The sequence below is a fragment of the Calypte anna genome, chromosome Z, assembly GCF_003957555.1.
Source record: "Calypte anna isolate BGI_N300 chromosome Z, bCalAnn1_v1.p, whole genome shotgun sequence".
In the NCBI taxonomy this organism is placed as follows: domain Eukaryota; kingdom Metazoa; phylum Chordata; class Aves; order Apodiformes; family Trochilidae; genus Calypte; species Calypte anna.
This window is the reverse complement of record NC_044274.1, coordinates 40,228,919-40,248,437: the sequence shown is the minus strand read 5'-3', so window position 1 is coordinate 40,248,437 and position 19,519 is coordinate 40,228,919. Positions and strand designations below refer to the sequence as shown.

The following is a 19,519-nucleotide window of genomic DNA, read 5'->3' as shown; positions in this document are numbered from 1 at the left end:
CCCTTTTCTTCACTTTTCTCTCTCTCTTATATCTTCTTTTCCTCTCTCCCTCTTTTGCCTGGATCTATAGATTTGCTTGTGCCAATTGCCAAATAAAGTCTGCTTGCACCCAACCCTCCCAAGGTTGGACTTTGCTTAGCAGATCCAAAACAAATACAAATTTTAATGTTACCTTGGACCGTATCAATATCCATTCATAATTTAGAATATATTCCAACATACCACACTCTGTGCTCAACCTTTAATATGACTATATCTCAGATTGCTCATAAATTGAATGATAATCACAGTTTGGTGCTAAATGAGGATTGTGGTGTGTTTGTCATATGGGAGGGTTACGTAAATTATGCATAATGTCTTGTTTTCAGCTTACTGTAGTAGGAGTTCTTGCACTTTGCTATTCACTGATGAAGAAGTGAAATTACAGATCAAATAGATTTCTCACATTTTTTCCTATTAGGAAGGAAAAAGAGGCAAAACGAAAAACAACAACAACAAGAAAAAAACCCATCAACTTCTTTTTCCTTCCTTTTCTTTTCCTTGGTGATAGACAAAACTTTTTGCAAGGTGCGATCTCTTCTTACTGTATATTGAGTTAGGTCTTCCTGTTCATTTTGTGAGTAAAATGAGGAGTAATTATGGTTTATTAGCTTGATGACTAAGCTATCTGATAGATTTTTAGGGCAAGATGATGCAATTGTATAGCATGTACTATGTGAAAAATCAAAGAATGAGCCGTGGTCCTCTCCTACGTTTTCACCTCATGAGTGTTTCTTTATGAAATATGGACTGTTTGCATGGGAAGGGATTGGGTTGGATTAGATATGGTCAGGTCAGAAATGCCAGGAAAGGACCTAGTTATGAAGAGGACAGAAAAAATTTGAAAGTTGTCTTTGTAAGCTCAGTGATAAGCTCTGGACTTCTTGATCTCTCTGCTGCATGGTCACAGAGCTTTTTTTGTCCCCTTGTGGTGGACTTTGTTAATTTCATTGATGTCTCTCCAAGGCAGTGTGGGAAATCCTATCGAAATTCCAGAAATACTGTTGTTTCTTGAACTTTCCTGAATGGTAAAATAAACAGCACAGGAGTTAAAATATCTATATATAACTATTTTTTATAGTCCTTGGCTCCCAAGATCAAAAGTCAGCACAAAGTAGATGTCTAAAGTGTCTTTTCTGACAGTGTGATTTCTCTTGCTAGGCAATAGTGGCATGGTTGAAGTTTGTGTACCATCCTGAATGTTTCCTCTATGTACTTGAATTTGGAGAAGAGCTGATTTTCTATTAACATATAAAAAGCATAAGTTTCAGTTAAGCTAGGGATAGCAAATCTACCTGTAAGATAAGATGGAAGCCAAACAGTAACATTTTAAGTTGATGAGTTAATTCTCACAGCTTTTTTTCTTATTTTATGAAAAAGAAAAAAAAAAAAAAAAGGCATGGATATACTACTAGCCCAAAAGTAGTGGGCAAGTGCATAGGCAGATGTGAGAAGGTCCTTCAGGAGAACTCAAGACTGTCATTTTTTTTCTGGGTTCCTCATTTTATGGACTAATCAACTAATGTAACTACATATTTGACATTAATATGTTTCTTTTTGTCAACAGGAATGTGCATGGTTTAGTAAAAACTATTTCAAAATTACTACAAATTCAAGCTCTTAAACTGGAAAAAGATGGAGATGAAGCTGTTTGGAATCTTTATGGAATCAGGTTAGTTTCATGTTGGTTTTATTTAGATACCATAACAATTTTTTGTTCTAATTTCCATTAAAAAATGTAGACCACTGTGGAGTAATTCAGCACTGACACGTTTCCCACAGACATTGTAGAATCTCCATTTTCGGAGATGTTGAAACATTAGTGCGTGTGATGCTGGGCAACCTTTAGTAGCTCACTCTGCTTGACCATGTAGGTTGGGATAGATAATCTGACTAGGTCCCTTCTAACCTATGTGACTGCCTGGTTCTGAGATATTTTTTTGTTGTTAAAATTTTTAGGGAGAACATTGTCTCCCCATTGCTCAAAAGGGGCAATGGCAATATGAAAGCTGTGTCTGAGAGAGAGAACAAATAAATACTGTGAGTGATCAAATACAGTGGCTGGAAGATTGCTAATAGTGCTTTTTCTAAGCCTTCTAAGACTGTGGTCCACTTCCCTCTCTCTTCTTTTTCCTGCTTTATTCATGTTATCAGAGTTAATGTATTTCCTGTTAAAATGTTTGTCCTGTAGAAGTCAATGATATAAAGATGCATCCAGGGGTGCTCATATCAAGCCTCTCTTAATTCAATAGCTGTTTTGCAAAGGGGACATCTTAGTAACTTCATCCAGTTCTTGAGAAACTGTGAGTAAGTGCTCACATTAACAACTGCTGCTCTGTCTTCTCTGGAGAAGTTCCCAGCTTGGTAGATGTCATGAAAGTTTTTCGAGTTGCTTTTTATACAGTGAAGAGGCATTATTGTAGCAGGCTATAGCTATAATGCTTTAAGGATATAAAAGGCACTATTTGAAAGACAAGAATCATGTTCTTAAGCAGGATGAAACAGTGAAGAAAAGTGAAACAGGTTTTGGAGTGCTTTGGATGCACTTGCACACTTAAGTCCCTTTGTGCGTTTGTTTTTCTAGCTGTATCAGTTCTTTCTACAATGTCCACACTCTTACAAAACTGTTTTACTTGGAAAGATGGGAGTAAAGGGTAGTAATATGGCACTCTTTTGTAAACTTTCTCTTTAATATTAAATTAATTTACTTAAAGTCTCTGATAGAAGAGGCTGAGTTGAAGCAGCTCAATGCAGGCTCTTTGTGAAGAAGAGGGTAGTAGGATGTGGCTGGAGTAAATAAATAGCCTTTTCCCACTAGGGTTAGGGGGAACCCCCTGCTCTTCTCCCTGGCCCTCACCCCTCACTACTCTTTCATAGAAAATTTGCTGGTAACATACAGGGAAGGTGAAATTTGATAATTCATGATGGTTTACTTTGGCCACAATAACCCCATGCAGCTCTGCAAGCTAGGGGGAGAGTGGCAAAGCAGAGAGGGACCTGGAAGTACTGCTTGACAATCAATTAAACATGAGCCAGCAGTGTGCCCAGGTGACCCAGAAGGCCAGTGGCATCCTGTCTTGCATTGTATATGTAATTTGGTAGAAAACTGCTTATATATCGCTGAATTTTGGGGTTCCTAATTGTGTCTGTAAGCAGTGTACGTGCACTATTGCACCAGTAATTTGTTTGCTGTTTTTTTTAATAACTAGTTTTTACTTACACATGGGATGGTCTGTGCTTTTTATTATGAAATTAGGACCATCTGTAGCAGACAGAAATAGTCTGTGAATTGCTCTCACTGTGGACGAGAACTGAGCATTCCTGGAGCATTTATTATCTCTCATCTGGCATAAAGTTGTCTGTTTACTCTGTATATTAATATTAGTATCAAGCTGAGCTGTGTGGGAAGGTGGGAACCAGGGAAGAAGTGTTTTGAGGAGTGCTTGTCAGCTGTCAGTGCAGGGAGGTTTTGACATGCATTTACAGAACTTTTGCTATAAATCTGTGCTGAGAGCTACCAACTTTTTAAAAAAAGAAATAGTATTTTACATTATTCACACATGGTTTTTGGTGTCTTAGCATTCTGCTCAGCTCCTAATTCTCTGAAATAATTCAGAACAGTTAGAAAAATGCTTTTAAAATGCATATTTGATGGTGTAAAGTGCTGTTCCATGGTTCTGAAAGGTCCATGGTCACAGCTGCCTATTCAGAAAAATAAGATGACTGCAGGCATTGTTTCCTCATACAAAAAAAGCAATCTGTCCATGCATTTGTGCTCTAGACCAGGTTGCATTTCACATGTTCAGAGATGTAACAGAGAGGTTGAGATGACATAGAAGTTAAATTTTATTTTTATTCTGTTGTTGCCCCTCATGTAAGATTTAGCTTTGTTTCCCTATACACTTAGGTGTTTATGTGTCTTGGGTGTATTTTGTTTTATCCTGAGCACAGTGGCAATAATCTTGGGTAGCACCCCTGTAATGTCCTTTAAAGATGTGTGTTTTACAGTGCTGTGCCAGCAGTTCTTAAGTTGGAGGTGATGATAAACGTCATCTACATGCCTCATTTCCCCTACTGCTAGTAGCACTGTCAAATGAAGCTTTCCGTGCTGCACATTTTAGTGTTTCATTATTGATCACTGTTCACTGCGAAGCCTAGCCAATTTCTTTCATTGTTCAGTTCAGTGGAGTTATATTAGTTTCAGAACACACAAAATCTGTCGTAAAATGCTTGCTTTTTTTCTGGATAATAAACCATTTTTATACTTAATGTGTCGTGCTGTTTTTATGAAGGTTCCACTGACTTCAGTGTCATAACAGCACGCAAATGACTGGAGATACGTTTTCTTTATTAGGAAAGGTAACCAGTTCTTAAAATACGACACAAGTATTGAAATAAGCAGCTGCTTTGACTCCGTGTTTATACAGAGCTGTGTACTTTCAGGGTTCTAGCATAGTCTGAGAACAGTTTTTCTAGCTTCCTGCCTGATAATGATGGTCTTGTGGTATTCAGGTGCTAAGCAGGCAATAACTTGAGCCTTTCTAGTCTTTGTATGCAGATTCTAAAGGACTCTGTAGCTTTAGTAAAATGTTTACAGACTCAAGGAAGGTGGACATATGAAGTCCATGTGTATGTTAGCAATTTTTAGAGAAATGAGTGTGGGAAGTTTCCTTAATATGAAGGCCAGAATTGTACTATACGCATACTTTGTGATCTTAGTATGGATTTTCTGAACATGCTTCAAGTGGTCCTTCACAAGAGCCAGCTTTCTGAAAGTCTCTTGATCTTTAGATTATTTATTTACTTCAACAGAAACACACCAAAAGTTATTTGAGGAGCAGAAGGAGAACAGAAAATAAAAGGAATTCTAAAAAAAGGCAAAAAATTCTGCTTTATTCTGAGCTTGACAAATTCTTACAGTGACTGATTGTTCCTTACTGAAAATAAAATCTCTCTTCCTCAGTCTGAATGTTCCTGTTTAAGTTACCAACCTCTAATTCTTGCTTTTTGAAATCTCATTTCTTGATAAAGGTATTTAGGCCACAATGACACTACACCTTAATCTAATCCTTCTTACCTTCTATATATACTGAGAGATATGCCTTTCCAGACCTTCATGAGACAGTCATGAGAATAAGAAAACCTCTACAGATTTTTAATAACTACCTAGGAAGATGGGCACTGGAACAAGACAACAGTCAGTAGATTGGTAGAAATTGCTGTTTTTTTCTTAGCACTTACCACATAGTATCTGGAGTCCTGTGTCCAATTTTGTGGGCCCCAGCATATGAAAGACATCATAAAGTGGAGCATGTTTAGTAGAGTACCTCTAGAATGGTAACAGGGCTGGTGATCATGCTGTTGGCTAGGACAATTACACATATTTAGGTTGAAGAAAAGACCACTTGGATGGGACCTAAAGGCAGATTTCTTCAGGCTGCCAGGGCACACAGCTGACTCACACTGAGCCTGCCACCCACCAGCACCCTCAGCTCCCTTTCTGCAGAGCTGCTCTCCAGCCACTCCTCCCCCAGTCTGTTTGTGTCCAGGGTTCCTCTGTCCCAGGTGCAGATTCTGGCCTTTGCTCTCATTACATTTCATGCCACTAATGATAGCCCAGTGCTCCAATCTGTGCAGATCCCCCTGCAAGACCTCTTGTCCCTCACGAGCGTCAGCGACATTTCCCCATTTGGTATCACCAGCAGACTTACTAATGGTGCACTCAGTTCCACCATCCAGATAAATATGTTGAGCAGAACTGTCCCTGGAACTGAGCCCTGAGGGGCAGGGCAGCTGAGCAGTCAGCAGCCACATGAAGCCTCTTCTTCTTCAATCCTTTGAGCCTGGCCTTTCATCCAGTTTTTCATCCACTGCACCATGAACCTGCTCATCTCACAGCTGGACAACTTGTACAGAAGGATGCTGTTGTGAGGGGCAGCATCAAAAGCCTTACTAAAATCCAGAAAAACTACACCCACTGCCTTCCCTTCCTCCACTGGGCACAGAGACTTAATGTTGTGGGGGGGGGTAGTGGGGGCGTGTGCTGGTAAGTGCCATGATAAGACATGGTAGGTGTCTGAAACCGAGACAAGTCTGTCTTGAGATGTTCCACCTAAAGTGTGAGTCTCAGATCATCTTGTGCTATGTAAGTATACCTGACTGAAAGTCTCTCTGCTGTGTAGCACAGACTTGCTGGATATGTGAACAGGAAAGATGGTTAACCAAATTGAACGTGGTGGTCTACAGCATCTGCCTAGATTTATGCTCTCCTCTATGACTGCTTGGCCTTGTTTCGTTTCCATTTATTCATATAGTTCTGCTCTCTCACATGTGTCTAGCAGATCTGCAGGAACTGGCAAGACTTCCAGCTTTTCTCTCTTGCTATAATGAAGTTGCTTCTGTGGAAAAAGTGAAAAAGTGGAAAAAGTATCTGTCTGCTGTTAAGCTCTTGGTATCCCAGAGAAAAATTAGCACTACTCTGCTTGTGGTTTACTAAAGGAGGAAAGGAAACTGTGGGAAAGGCAAGTAGGAGGAAAGGGCTCAGGTACAGCAAAGACTGTGGGCAAGATCCAGAAGGAGGTGATTTGAGGTAGTGAGGAACTTGCTCTCACATCGTCAATTCTTTTCAATCTCTCACCTCTCCAGGTAATGTAATGTTGAGAATCTCCTATTCTTTTACTTTCGTATGCTAACTTATTCTAGTTAAACTACTTTGGTTTTGCTTCTGAGAGAACAAATTACATACTCTAGGCTTCCCCCCCTGCCCAGCTTTTTCTTCATTCCTACTGTACAGGGGTAGTTGCTGTGTGAGTGTCACACTTGTGGGTGGTTTAAGTCACTTTCAGTCCTTGACTTTGGAGATGGGGAACATGATGGTGATAGATTCATGTGAAAAGAGCAGGTGATTACTAGGACTCAGTGACCATTTCAAGTGCAACCATTGTCTGAGGCTGGCAGGAACAAGATGTCTTGAGGCTGGTGGTATGGCCTGCTTTTCTCCTTTCCTGCTTCTTTTACCACCACAAGGGAAAAAAAAAAAAAAAAAAAGGCAGAATGCATAAAGAAGTTGGGAGCAGTTGTAAAGTAGCAAGTGGAATGATGGTTGCCTCTATTGATCTAGGTTGCTGAAGACTTGTATGCAAGTGGTGCTTGGAAGACTGGACTGGAGTATGACATGGTTTAATTTTTTTCTGTGGGTTTTACTTGGAGCCCATTGCAAGACCCTGGTACTGCTACGAATGACTGAAAACAGGCCACACATTTGAACAATGAATCTTAGACATTTATTTTTTAAACCGAGAAAAGAAAAAAGTCCAATACTTTTCAAGTGGTGATTTTGTTTTAATCTTGCTTCCTGAAGTTCCTATAAAATGCGTGCTTTTGACAATAGCAATTAGTAATACCAGGTCTTTAAACGGTTGATTTCTACAACTGCTTTTATTTTGAACATAGTTATTTTGCATGCTCTTTCTGCCTTTTAGATGCAAATGTGATTTCTTTGTGTTTCAGGAACATCCCTCATCCCTTCATCACTGTCCTTGAAAATAGACCTGACTGCTGGCCACTTCTGCTGCAGCAGTTAATAGTATTTTTCCACCAGTGTCCAGAATGGTAAATGAATAAATAAAACATACAAAATGTAGATAACTGAATTGTATCAGTGTAATTTTATTCCTTCAGGCAGTTGCAGTGAGAAGTAAGAATTTTGTCATTTGAAAGAGATTATTGTGAAATTTAATTACAGTATTTAAATGTTAAACATTGGCTGTTAATAAACTACTAGAATAATTGATTTGAAATAAATTTTTACAGATTTTTAATTAATCTTTATGCTGATACAATTTTTAAATATTAAAATAGGGGTTGTTCTTGCTGAAAAAGAAAACATCTTAAATTTCCTTTGCTGCTTGTTATGCAAAGGTTTTTGTTCTATAATGAAAGTACAAAATCATAGAATCGTTTAGGTTGGAAAAGATCATTTTAAAACTCCATCCATTAACCTAACGCTACCCAGTCTGTCACTAAAACATGTCCCTAAGGGGTGTGTGTCAACAAGCACCACGTATGCTGGTGTAGATCTGTTGCTGAGTTCTCCTTAAACTCTGCATCAGGGCTGGGTCTTGTTTAAAACTTATGTTTAATTTGATTCCCTATATATTTGTTAATGTATTAATCGTTAACTTTATTTGATTGAAGTAGTAATGTCAGGAAAGCTGATATTCCTAATGTGGTCAAGACAAAAGAATTGCTCTGTGGTAAATACTGTACCAGGAAGCCATCTTGATTAAAGCAGTTCCTTTACATGTAATTGTTAAAGACCACTGGGCAAAAACTGGTGAGGAATGGATGGCTCTTTTAAGTGAAATTAGGTTTTTATGTGTTTTAAGGTATTTCTGAATAGTCTTGTCCAAATATCACTTCTGAATGGCACACTAGTCCCTCATGACATTCAGCAGTCACTGTCATGAATTAATGAGAAAAAAAAGAAGTCTAAATATAAGAGCATAGTAATCTGCAATTACATACAGAGTAGTTTTCATTCTTAAATATTGAATCTTTTGACATTTGCACTTCTTGTATGGTTGCTATATAAGCAGTAGTACTTTATACTAACCATTCAAAAGTTTCCTGTGATATTTAGTAATGCCTTCATATTAACTTTCTGTTAATTTCATCTTGTAGATTATTGCAGGGAATGTGCATTGGTTGGATTTTCGATGTAATTTGTTTTATTTTCAGTAAAAAGTAGTCTTGACAAGCTTACTTCTTGAACTGCAGGGCACAGAGTTCATGTGTTGGCATAATGACTCCATTTATAAGATACCTGTATTGTGAACCATCTCAGTCACGGGAATATGCTGAACTGAGAATGGGTTTACTTAAGATCTTACTTCAGGCTCATGGTCCAAAGCAAGAAGCAGCACCCTCTGTGATGGAATGCCAGATTCTTCAGCTTCTGTGTGATTTGATTCCACACCTTCAGGTACAGTTGTTGCCTGACCCCACCTTTAACAAATCCATGCTATCAAAACGATAATTATGATGATGCTTTTGTTGTTACTATTATTGCATTTCAAGTGTGCAATTAGAGCATTATAAGGTCTACACTAAAAGATCTACACTTTGTGATGACAAGTACGTGCTGACTTCTTTCTAGTCACATGGGAACATTTCTTACTTTGTCTGGATTCTGTCTGATCTTCAGCATAACATTGTATCCTGAATGTATGACCAAGCTTCTGACTTCATAACATTTAGCCATAGGAAGACCTTCTTCAAGGTCTTAGTAATATTTGCAATGGAAACTAGAGAGCGAATAGAACTAATTCTAAACTTGGGTATTTAGCATAGATGGCATCCATCTGTGCTATCTAGTCTGCTATCTATTAATCTGTCCAGCATCTAAACCAGAATGTGGCTTTTTCTTTTTTTATCTGCCTCTCTACAGTTTAAAGATTTAATGCAAGTTACAGAAGCCTCGTTTTTTCTGCAAGAGCTATTCCTCAGCCTACTGCAATATCCTGTGTTTTGGAAAGATCAATTACCCCAGTTTTGTCTGCAACTGTTATGCTTCTGTGAAGTGTGTTTGAATGTAACAGGAGAGTGCTCATCTTTGGTCTCCTTAATAGAGGACAACCTTGAGCTTTTAGAAAAGGTAGGAGTTCATGGTGAAAGAATAGGATTGTTATATTAAACATGTCATATTGAAAATGTTATGTTTAAGGCAGTATTTAGAAGACATTGATACATGGCATGCATCCCCAAGTGACAAGTGTTGTTTCAGAAACTTCTAATTTTTTTTCTTGGTTGGAGATCTTCAGGAGCCAAAAGTGTAACTGTTTCTGAATATATATCCATTAGCCTTTTAGTGTGGGAGTTGATTTAAACTGACCTAAAATGGTTTACCAAAGAAATAAATCAAAAGGTTGTTAGTTATTCAGTAAAAATGCTCTCTTTACACTATTTGTGTGCCTCATTTCATGTGTTGTGTCACTCACTGTGTGTGCACTCACTGTGATTCATGTAGAAACCCCCTGCAGGATTTTGGTTGTTGCCTATTTGTACTTTTCAATGCTACTGAAATATAAAGACTTGAACGTCTTTCTTTTTATTTTGTAGGTATTTCCAGTGGAACAGTATATAGTTGGGCTAGCCCTTTTGCTGCTGCAAACACCAGACAGTCAGCAGAAATCTCTTTTGAGTCTAGGTAAAGCTCTTCTTGTGAAAGAAGAATCCATGCTCTTAAGATGGTGTCCTTGTTTATGAAAATAATCACTACATTCCCTTGAAGCTGGATTGCAGGAGGAGGTGGTTTTTTTATGAGCAGGTCTTTTCCTGAGTTTAAAAAAAATAATGTTTGGTCTAATGGCAATAAATTTTCCAGCTACACTGACCCTTGCCATGGATGTTACTGTGTTCTAAGCTAGCTTCGTACTACTTTTGATATTATCTGCTTCATTTTTGAGTCAATGACAGGATATTCTCAACTCAGATTCATGTATTCTGAATGGTTGCTTTTGACGGATCTTAACAGAGTAAGCCCAACAGTCAAGGTAATCTTTGGCTGAGCTTTTGACTTAGTGCAGTTATTCCAGTAAAAGCATAGGGCTGTGCTACATTCCATTATTATATTTTATGCTGCTATCAGCAGCCATCAGGTGCTTTAGTATAAACAACAGTCTCTAAATAGAATTAGAATTTTACAAAAAAATCTTTTTTAATGCCTAGATTATAATTCTGGGGACTGTAACTTGACAATAGTGTTTGCTAGGACTGTGTAAAAGTACAAATTTTAAGCTTTTTTTTTTTCCCTAATTGGTCTTTGGTTTTGTCCACCTTGTCTTAAATAGCCTGCAAGCTCCTTTCCTGCTCAGAAACAATGAACATTTCCACCACAGCCCTTGTTTTGATTATGCCTGTGCTCCAGATCTTATCTTCTACAACAGTTGGAGACTGCCTGTTAGGGGATGTTACGGGAACTACCAGACAGCAGCTGGCTGTAAATCTCTTGGGATTATTACAGGGGGAGCATGTGAAGAATAAAAAGGAATCGGTAAAGTTACAGTTCTTTTTCCTTCTCTGGGGGCAGGTATGGGATGCATTGAACAGTTTTGCTGCATCATGCCTAACTGTTCCATCTGTTCTGAGAAGAGTTGACAGCAAGTATAATTGATCAAGATGTTCCTAGCACCATGGAAGCCAAGATCCTTTTCTACTTTACAGCCCTATTATGTAGTCTAGGGCAGGTAATGATGTGATGAGAGGGAAACAGCAAAACATCCCAGTGTGGAGTTCTGTAGAGTTCTTCCATGTTTACTTGCCTTGAAATTTGTCCCCAGCTTCATCTTCTGTTTTCATGACTCTAAAAAGGCAAGCACTTTTGAACTCCTAATTGCTGAAGTCTACACCCCTTATTCTGCCCTGGAAGAATAGTCTGTGGGATGGCTGTGAGCACAAAAGGCTGCTCACTGCCTCATAATGAGGCTTCCTGTGTGGCAGCCTGTACAGATGTCACTGAAGGTTTGTTTCAGTGAGAGGTGTTCCAAGTACTTCAGTCCTTTATGCTCTGGAATGCTGGCCCATCCATTTTATTTTCTGTGTTCTAGAAGCCAGTATAATGCCTTAACAGGACTAGTGTGTTACTGTAGGGCACAGATTCCAGTTGTATAAAGCTGGCTTCTTGTGGGAGGGTGTTATACTGTTTCTGGTATTGCTTCGAAAAGCATGTGAAAACTTTTCAGTTAAGGGCTTAAATAATATGTGATGACTTGAAGTTTCTCTGCTAGCCATGTTAAACTGGAAAGACACTTCTTTTTGGTGGGAATTTTCTGACCATCTCTTCATTTCGGTCCCACTGATAGACATCCTTGTGGAGTTCATAGGATGTAGCATGGCAGATCTTTGGTAGTACATGCAACAAGGATGGGGAAAAAGCTGCTTGTTTGCCTAACTCTTGCTAACAGGTGTGAAATTTACCCTCTTCAGGGATGCCCCCTGATCTCCACAACTTTCTAAAGATAATTGGCAGTGGCACTGTAGCAATGTCAGCCACTTCCTTTAAAAAAAACACTGGGGTGGATTCCGTCTGGGCCCATTGGTTTTGTGTGGGCTGAGTCCTTACAGAGAGCCCCTCCTGGTGGGCTGACACGTGTTGTAGAAACATGTAGATTGTGATAGGGGATCCAGCCATGCTGGTGAAGACAGGTAAACAAAGTATTAAGAACCTGAGCCTTGTCTATTATTAGTAATACATTACATTAGTAATACTAAACACTGTTTAGTAAGGGGGCTGTGTCTTCCCTTTGCTTCTGCTTACTGCTCACTTATGTGTAGAAACCTTTATTCGTTCTTACTGACATCTCTAATCATTTTCAGCTCTAGCTGAGCCTTGACATTCCTGCCTGCATCTCTTCATGCCCTAGCAAGGTTCCTGTAGTCCTCAGTGGGTATTTAGCTGCCTTTCATAGCTGCTATGCTGCTTTTTTTGCTTTTAACTACACCCAAAAGCATGTTTACTTGTTAGTTTGTTTTCAGCAGTGAAAGTAATGTGGATTTGTGGTACTTGTAGTCCCAAGATTGCAAAAAATGTTAGGACTTGGATAACCTGGACTTCTACTTTACAGTTGAGGGATTTTACGTATTTCTTTCAGTGTTGGCAGAATGAAATTTTCTAGCTGAATAGGGACTTGGCAACCCATCCACACATCTTTAGTGCAAGGGTTCATATAAAGCATAGTAAAGAAATATATCACAATTTATTCTTTATGTTTATTGCATTGGGACTCTAAAAATAAATTTCTTTTGGATAACAGGTATAGATCAGTTATGGTTGGGTTGAGGTTGGGGTTTTTTTTGTGGTCTTTCATGGTACCTTACTTATTTGGTTGAGAATTTTGTTTGTTTTGCTTGTTGGTAGGTGTCCTGCAAACTCCTTTGCCCCATAACCAGCTCTTACAGTGCATTGTATACCACCTGGAAAATCATAGAGCTCATGAAGGAGAAGTCTGCAGTTACCAACTGGTTGTCTTCAGTGAAATCATTGCTGCCTGTTACCACTGAAGTCCCTGCCCATGTTTTTCTTCTGCTGGCTTATTTAGTGATCCAGGAAAGTGGAGAGAGTCTTCATGATGTACTCCAGGCTACTACAGAAATAGCCAAGGCTGATTTTTCTCAGGTAAAAACTTACTGTTGGTGGATTTTGTACAGGAATTGGTCTGGATTCAGCAGGCTGAGAGAGGCAAGGCTGCCACAGCTTCATTACTCCCAACGAATAGCACGACTGTGCATCTATTTCCATTAATGCAGCACACATGTACACTACATACCTGTGCTTTTATGTGTATTACACAGATGCACAGAGCTCTCAGAATAACACAGAACAGCACCAGAGTCCCTATCCTACTCTTCTTTCTGGGTCAGTAGGATGTAGATTTACGAGTGGGAATATATGTACAATGTATGGATATGTGTATGTGTAGCATGGGTCTTTGTAGCAATGGGGCTTAGATGGTCAGTGTACACAGTGTACACACTTACGCAGACAGATACCTATACCTCACGTTGGCTGGCACCCCTTTTGTGTGTCATGTTCAGAAAATATGTATTTCAACCCTGTATTGGAGTGTTTTGAAGTTGTTCAAGCTTAGGAAAAAAGACTGGCTTATTTTTTAATATCATATGTAGGAAAACGAGGAAGTTGAAAGAGACTACCAACTATTTCTAACTTCTGGTGACCTCAAAGATTATTCGCTGTGTTCTTTTGTGGTTACTGGAAGACTTTGTGATGTCTCTATTCTTGCTTTGTAAAAATATGTGCATAGTCTTTGTCTGTGTCAGTACTGAATTCAGGGAAGAATTATTCTGTATGTTTATACTTATCTACATAACTTGGAAAGATATCTGGAAACATGAACAGGTAATGCAGGAGTCATTATAAAGAAACAATCATATCTTATTTGTAAAATTCAAAAAATGTGTGGGAGGAAGAAGTGTTGCTTCAAATTTCAGATGTGCCATAAAGATGACCTGTATTTGCTTTATTTTTAAAAAATTTCTTTATCTCTTGAAGAGTTATCATACAGTGCAGCACATAATTTGGAAGAACATAAAACTTAGAGAATTTTCACTTGATGACTCAGGCTGCTGAGCGCTGTAGTTCAGATGCGTGGAAGCAATCCAGTGAATTGCTGTTCTAACCCAGGCCAGTGCTTTTGGAGATAACTCTTATCTCTTAAGCTGGAGAAGTTTTTAAACCAGATCACAACTTTATCTGATGTGTGTTACCTGCTGTTAACCTTTCATGTCTCTTCTTGAATCCTTTTCAAGCTGGCCTTTTGTTGTTTTCTTGCACTGAGTGTGTTTCATAATGCACTTCAATAGAGATTTTGGAGTGTCTGATTAATTTTTTTTCTTAGTTTGACCAAATTTTTTGCATTTTTACTATTGTCTTTCTAGTACTGTATTTGGTCATGTTTTTGCATTATAATTAGGTTTTGTGGGGATTAGTTATTTTGTATTTCTAGGCTTAAGTGGTGCTAGTTTCAGGTTTTTTGTTTTCTGTTGCTATACACTTAAAATTTGTTAACTACTGAATTAAAAATACGGGCTTGGGTTTTGGGTGATATGTGGAAAAAGTAATTCTGATTCCTGCTCAAACCACATAGAATAGTTTGAAAACACAGTTTATCAGTCCTGAGAAAGCTGCAGAGTTTTGCTCTACAATTACTGATGAGGACTTTGAGTGTTAACATGGTAATAGAAGAACATGTAGAATCTATTAATTTATGTGAACTCTAAGATCCCTGCTCTGAAAAAGGTACTGAAATGTATTATTTACATCATAGCCAAACTAACTGTATATGGGTTTTCAAGAAGTATGTAACTTTGAAGCACATTCAGCTCATTAGTTTCTTGGTAAGGCTTGAGGAAATAAATACAGTATGTTGGAGAGAAGAATAAAAAAGGGAAGATCTCGTTGGTTAGAAATTGGTGTTTTTGTATCAACTGTAGAATTTTTTAAAAAATTATTTATTTTTGTAGTTGTCTGGCAGAATCATAGCATGATTTTAATGGGACCTTTATGCTCCCTTGCAATGAGCAGGTCGATCTTCAAATAGATGAGGTTGCTCAAAGCCCCATCATTTATTTTTTCTAGGGATGAGGCTTCTCTCACCTGTCTGGGCAACTTGTTGTAGTGTTTCACCACCCTCCTCGTAAGAAATATCTTTCCTCTATCTAATTTTAATCTACCCACTTTTAGTTTAAAACCATTGCCCCTTGTCCTATTACAACAGGCTCTGCTAAAAAGTCTATTCCATCTTTCTTACAAACCCCCTTTAAGTATTGAAAGGCCAACAGTAAGGTTTTCCTGGAGCCTTCTCCAGGCTAAACAGCCCCAGATCTCTCAGCCTGTCTTCACAGGAGAAGTATTCCAGCCCTCTGACCATTCTTGTGACCCTCTGGGCTCACTCCAAGACGCCCATGTCTTGTGCTGAGTACTCCAGAGTTGGACACGGTACTCTGGGCGGTGTCTCATTAGAGCAGAGTAGGTATGGATGCAGCATATAGGAAAGAGATACAGTAGTGAAGAGAAGACTGCAAACTAAACTGAAAGGTGCAGCCAGTTTGAGCTATCTTCAGTACATCTGTAGTACACTTCAAATCACAAGTAGCCATCAGTTGAATTGAAAATGTTATGAGACAGCTTAAGGTTATAGTACATACATTTCTGTATGTGAACTAAATAAAGAAGTATTGTGCTTTCTCATTAAATTTTATTTTAAAGTTCCTGGCTTGTCCTGTGTATACTGCTCTAATTTAGCTAATGTCAGTAATTATTTAATTTTACTAAAAACACAGGCAAATGCATATTCAAGATGTGGTTGCTTATACAAAGCCTGAAATTCAGTATTAATATTTGTTTTAGGAAGAACCTGCTAGGCTACCCAGCTTATTTACAGTTCAAAATAATAACAAGATCTAGTTCTCCTGCAGCTATTTTTTTTTTTTAGTATTTATTCAGTTTCCTTGTTATACTTCTTGTTGAACTGTGTGTAGAACAACTGCCCTGGCATGATGCAAGTCTGTCGTCAGTGGCAATAGTGAACTTCTAGAACTGACTCCTCAGTGTTAGGCATCTGGTGGAAATATGCAAAATGAAGTTCTTTTTGTTCTTTTTGGGGTATCTTTTGGTCTTCTTACTTTGTCCACTTAATGATTCTTTCTTACTTTCTTAGAATGGCTGTTACTTTCTTGCAGATAGATGACTTCCTCCTCAAATAACTATAGACTGAAGTTTCTTCTATTCTGCTTATCTTAAGACACCAATGCTGTGGGTTTTTAATGTTATAGTGAAAAATACTGGATCACAAAGCCTCTGTGGCAGGAAGAAATAGAGTTCACTAGGAGCTCATAGTTTGCTTTCCCAGACATAGTGAAACTATAAAAAGACCTATGCTAAGGAGAGCCATTTACCACATGGTGGTGGTACTCCTGCTGATCACCAGGTACTGTACACCACCATGCTATACTATTTTTTGGAGTGAGCATGGTATAGAGTTCATTCGTTAAGTTGTTACTTAACTTTTTTGAAAGAAGTGGAAGCCTTGAGCATTTTTAAGCCTTTCTTACCAAGAGGCTTTATGCTTTTAAGTTAAAATATTTAAAAATGACACACCCCACACTTTCTTTGTGGGAAGGTAAAGAGGTAGACGGTAAAGAAACCATAGATTATTGTTTCTAAAAATACATCTTACTTTTCAGAACTCAGGATATAGATTTAACTTGGACATAAAATTCATCAGTTGAGAAAGATTTTCTGCTTTACTGATAACACTGATTTTTCTCTTCAGAAATGATGCTTATGAAAGAAACATCAGAGGTTTTGGGTTATATGCACTCTAAGGGATTTGAGGTGGGCATTTTATGGAGTTTAAATTCACCAGTTTAAATCACCAGTTTAAATTTGGTTTTTGACCAGCTCTAGCTAGAATAGAAGTGGCCTTACTATATGGTATTTTAGCCTGTACTAGAAAGTTTACTTAATGTGTTGGGTACAAAGCTTCAGGTTCATGAAAGTTTGACTGTATTATTTAAATACAAGTTGGAAAGCTGGTACCATAAAAATAAGTGGTTTCAGCATCTTATTTTGAGGAAACAAAAAGGAATCCTTTAGGAAGCAGGCATGTTAGGAATAGGGTAGTAACACTTTTTGTTTCTTACTTGCCATTTAGAGCTCAGGTTGACAAGAAAGGTGTGGAGCCAATCAATGAGAAAAGAAAGAATGTTTTACTACAGCTAATGAAAATTTTAATCCAAACATAACAATATGATCTGAAGGCAGCAGTGAGAAATCAGTTTGATGGTAATTCAAAAGCTATAAATTGCTGAAAAAAAACACTAGTCAAGTACTATGTCATCTGAGCAGAGTCTCCTAAACACTGATTGTATTGAATGATCTCTTTTGAATTTCATTCTAATAGTCTAAAATAACTCCACTGATTTTAAATTAACAGTTTTAGATACAAATTTAAATGCAAATCCTCAGAATTGCAGTATCTTTAGATACGTACAGGGAGAGGAATTAAACCTGAAGTTGTTGATATTTTGCATGATGTGAGTGGGTTTACCTAATATGTTCTGCTCAGGGTAAGTCAAAGCTTTTGTTCACCAATACAGTACATAAGGTTGATGGACACTGCCTCATGATCTAACTGTGGTGATTGGACTACTTCAGAGACCATCAAGGTGGTGAAAATGTCCTTCCTGGCACTGGGAAAAATTACTTGTGCCCAAATGTAGTGTCAAGTCCAAATTACATCATATTTTCTGTTTCCCTAATATCTAAGTGAATGTCTAAGTCTATGTGAATTAGAAACAAAATACAGAACTCAAACTATAATTTGTTGATACCATTTAACTGGATCACTTGTTCGCTAACAGGGACTGCACATGATGTGCTTTTAGTCTTTTAAATTACTGTGAGCTTTAAAATACTTTTCTACAAGATTTGTAAAATAATCAGGTGTCTTTTTAGTAGTGCCACATAAAGCAATTAATATAATTAGTAATACAGCGGGCATCTTTCTGCTGGGTAATATTTAGAAATTCAGTGCAAGAACACTGTGCTTAAATTAAGGTTATATCTCCTCTCTCAGTCCTTAGTTTAGTGCAGCCAAGGACACCAGAATATTCTCCACTTATCAATATCTTATGCATTGCTGTGTTTTTTAAAATTACATGTTCATAATGCTTTTGAACTGGGACTTAGGTCTGGCTCAGTTGAACTTGGTATCACCTAGTATCTGTCTTGACTGAAAAGTTATTTGAGCTCTGAGTCTGAGTCTACTGTGCTTAATTGCACAGTACTGCAGTGAAAAATTAGAATATTTTTCTTGTAGGTATATTGCTTTCTCTAAGGCAGGAAGAATCACGAGAACTTGTTTGGTCTTTCTCATGCATTTAAAGTAGTTAGTACAGAGGGAGAAAGCACTGAAAGCCATGGATGGGGGAAATAACCAATTATTATAATAAAGTCAGTGGGCAGTGTGATGTCAACAACTACTAACATATTGATGGCAGATTTGCACTTCAGGAATTTCTTTATTTGGTTCTGATATTCAACTCATAAGTTAATGGTGCTTTATAAAAGGGAAAGTAAGTGGTAAAACAGCGATTGTAATGTAATTTAATTTAAGAAAGTGAAAAGCTCATCACAGCAAACTTGCTAAATGTTTTGAGTCTTCAGTTCCATTGGGCATTTTCTGAAGGATGCAGTGAAAGGTGGTGTGCAGCACAGTAATTAGAAAGCTGTTCTGAAGAAGAACAGAAGAAAATCAGAGGTTAGGTGTGGTAAGAACAGAAAATAGCTGTTAATCTCAAGTTCCTTTTAAGTTTTTTTTTTAAGTGATCAAGATAAAATAATTCTGCTGATAGTGAAATTCTGTTACTTTATGGCTCAGATAATTAATGGTTGTAGCTGTGGATATCAAACTTGGGTGACTGCAATGCAAAATCTGAGTTGAAGAATTATATTTCAAAACAAAGTATGGTCAGAAAGTGTGTATTTGGAATGCTACCCTCATTGCTTTCATGTTTATTTAAACTCCAGAAGGGGGAGAGGGTGGGTCACAAGCAGGATCTATAATTTCCACCCTAAATGTTGTTTATGTAGTGTGTCTCTCTCCTCTGCAGTAAACTAATGGAACATTTAAAAAACCTTGCTAGGTTTGAAAATAATTACCATGATTGATTTTGCATACTCTTCTGGTTATGTGTGGTTTTTTGGTGTGTTTTCTTACCCTTTTCATGAGAAGACTCTATGCAGTATTTTTGTGTATGTACCTCCTCCTTCCCCACTGAGAAAAGGCCTTTCGTGGTGCAAGATTAGTGCTGATATTAGACTCATTTTTAACTGAGGCATTTTGGAGTAATGGTCTGAAACACGATGGTAGAAAATCCAGAAATATTTTAAAGTGGCTGA

The 19,519-nt window shown here is 37.9% G+C and overlaps 1 protein-coding gene across 2 annotated transcripts in view; it reads left to right on the top strand.

Moving 5' to 3' along the window:
• Positions 1-19,519, top strand: part of FOCAD (focadhesin) — a 98,845-nt gene that overhangs the window by 13,977 nt on the left and 65,349 nt on the right. For both annotated transcript variants that reach the window (XM_030467661.1, XM_030467660.1), the window contains exons 5-11: positions 1,607-1,711; positions 7,549-7,650; positions 8,818-9,022; positions 9,488-9,694; positions 10,159-10,246; positions 10,890-11,092; positions 12,956-13,213. In XM_030467661.1, coding sequence (XP_030323521.1) covers positions 1,607-1,711; positions 7,549-7,650; positions 8,818-9,022; positions 9,488-9,694; positions 10,159-10,246; positions 10,890-11,092; positions 12,956-13,213 — 1,168 coding nt within the window. The remainder of the gene's footprint in view (positions 1-1,606; positions 1,712-7,548; positions 7,651-8,817; positions 9,023-9,487; positions 9,695-10,158; positions 10,247-10,889; positions 11,093-12,955; positions 13,214-19,519) is intronic.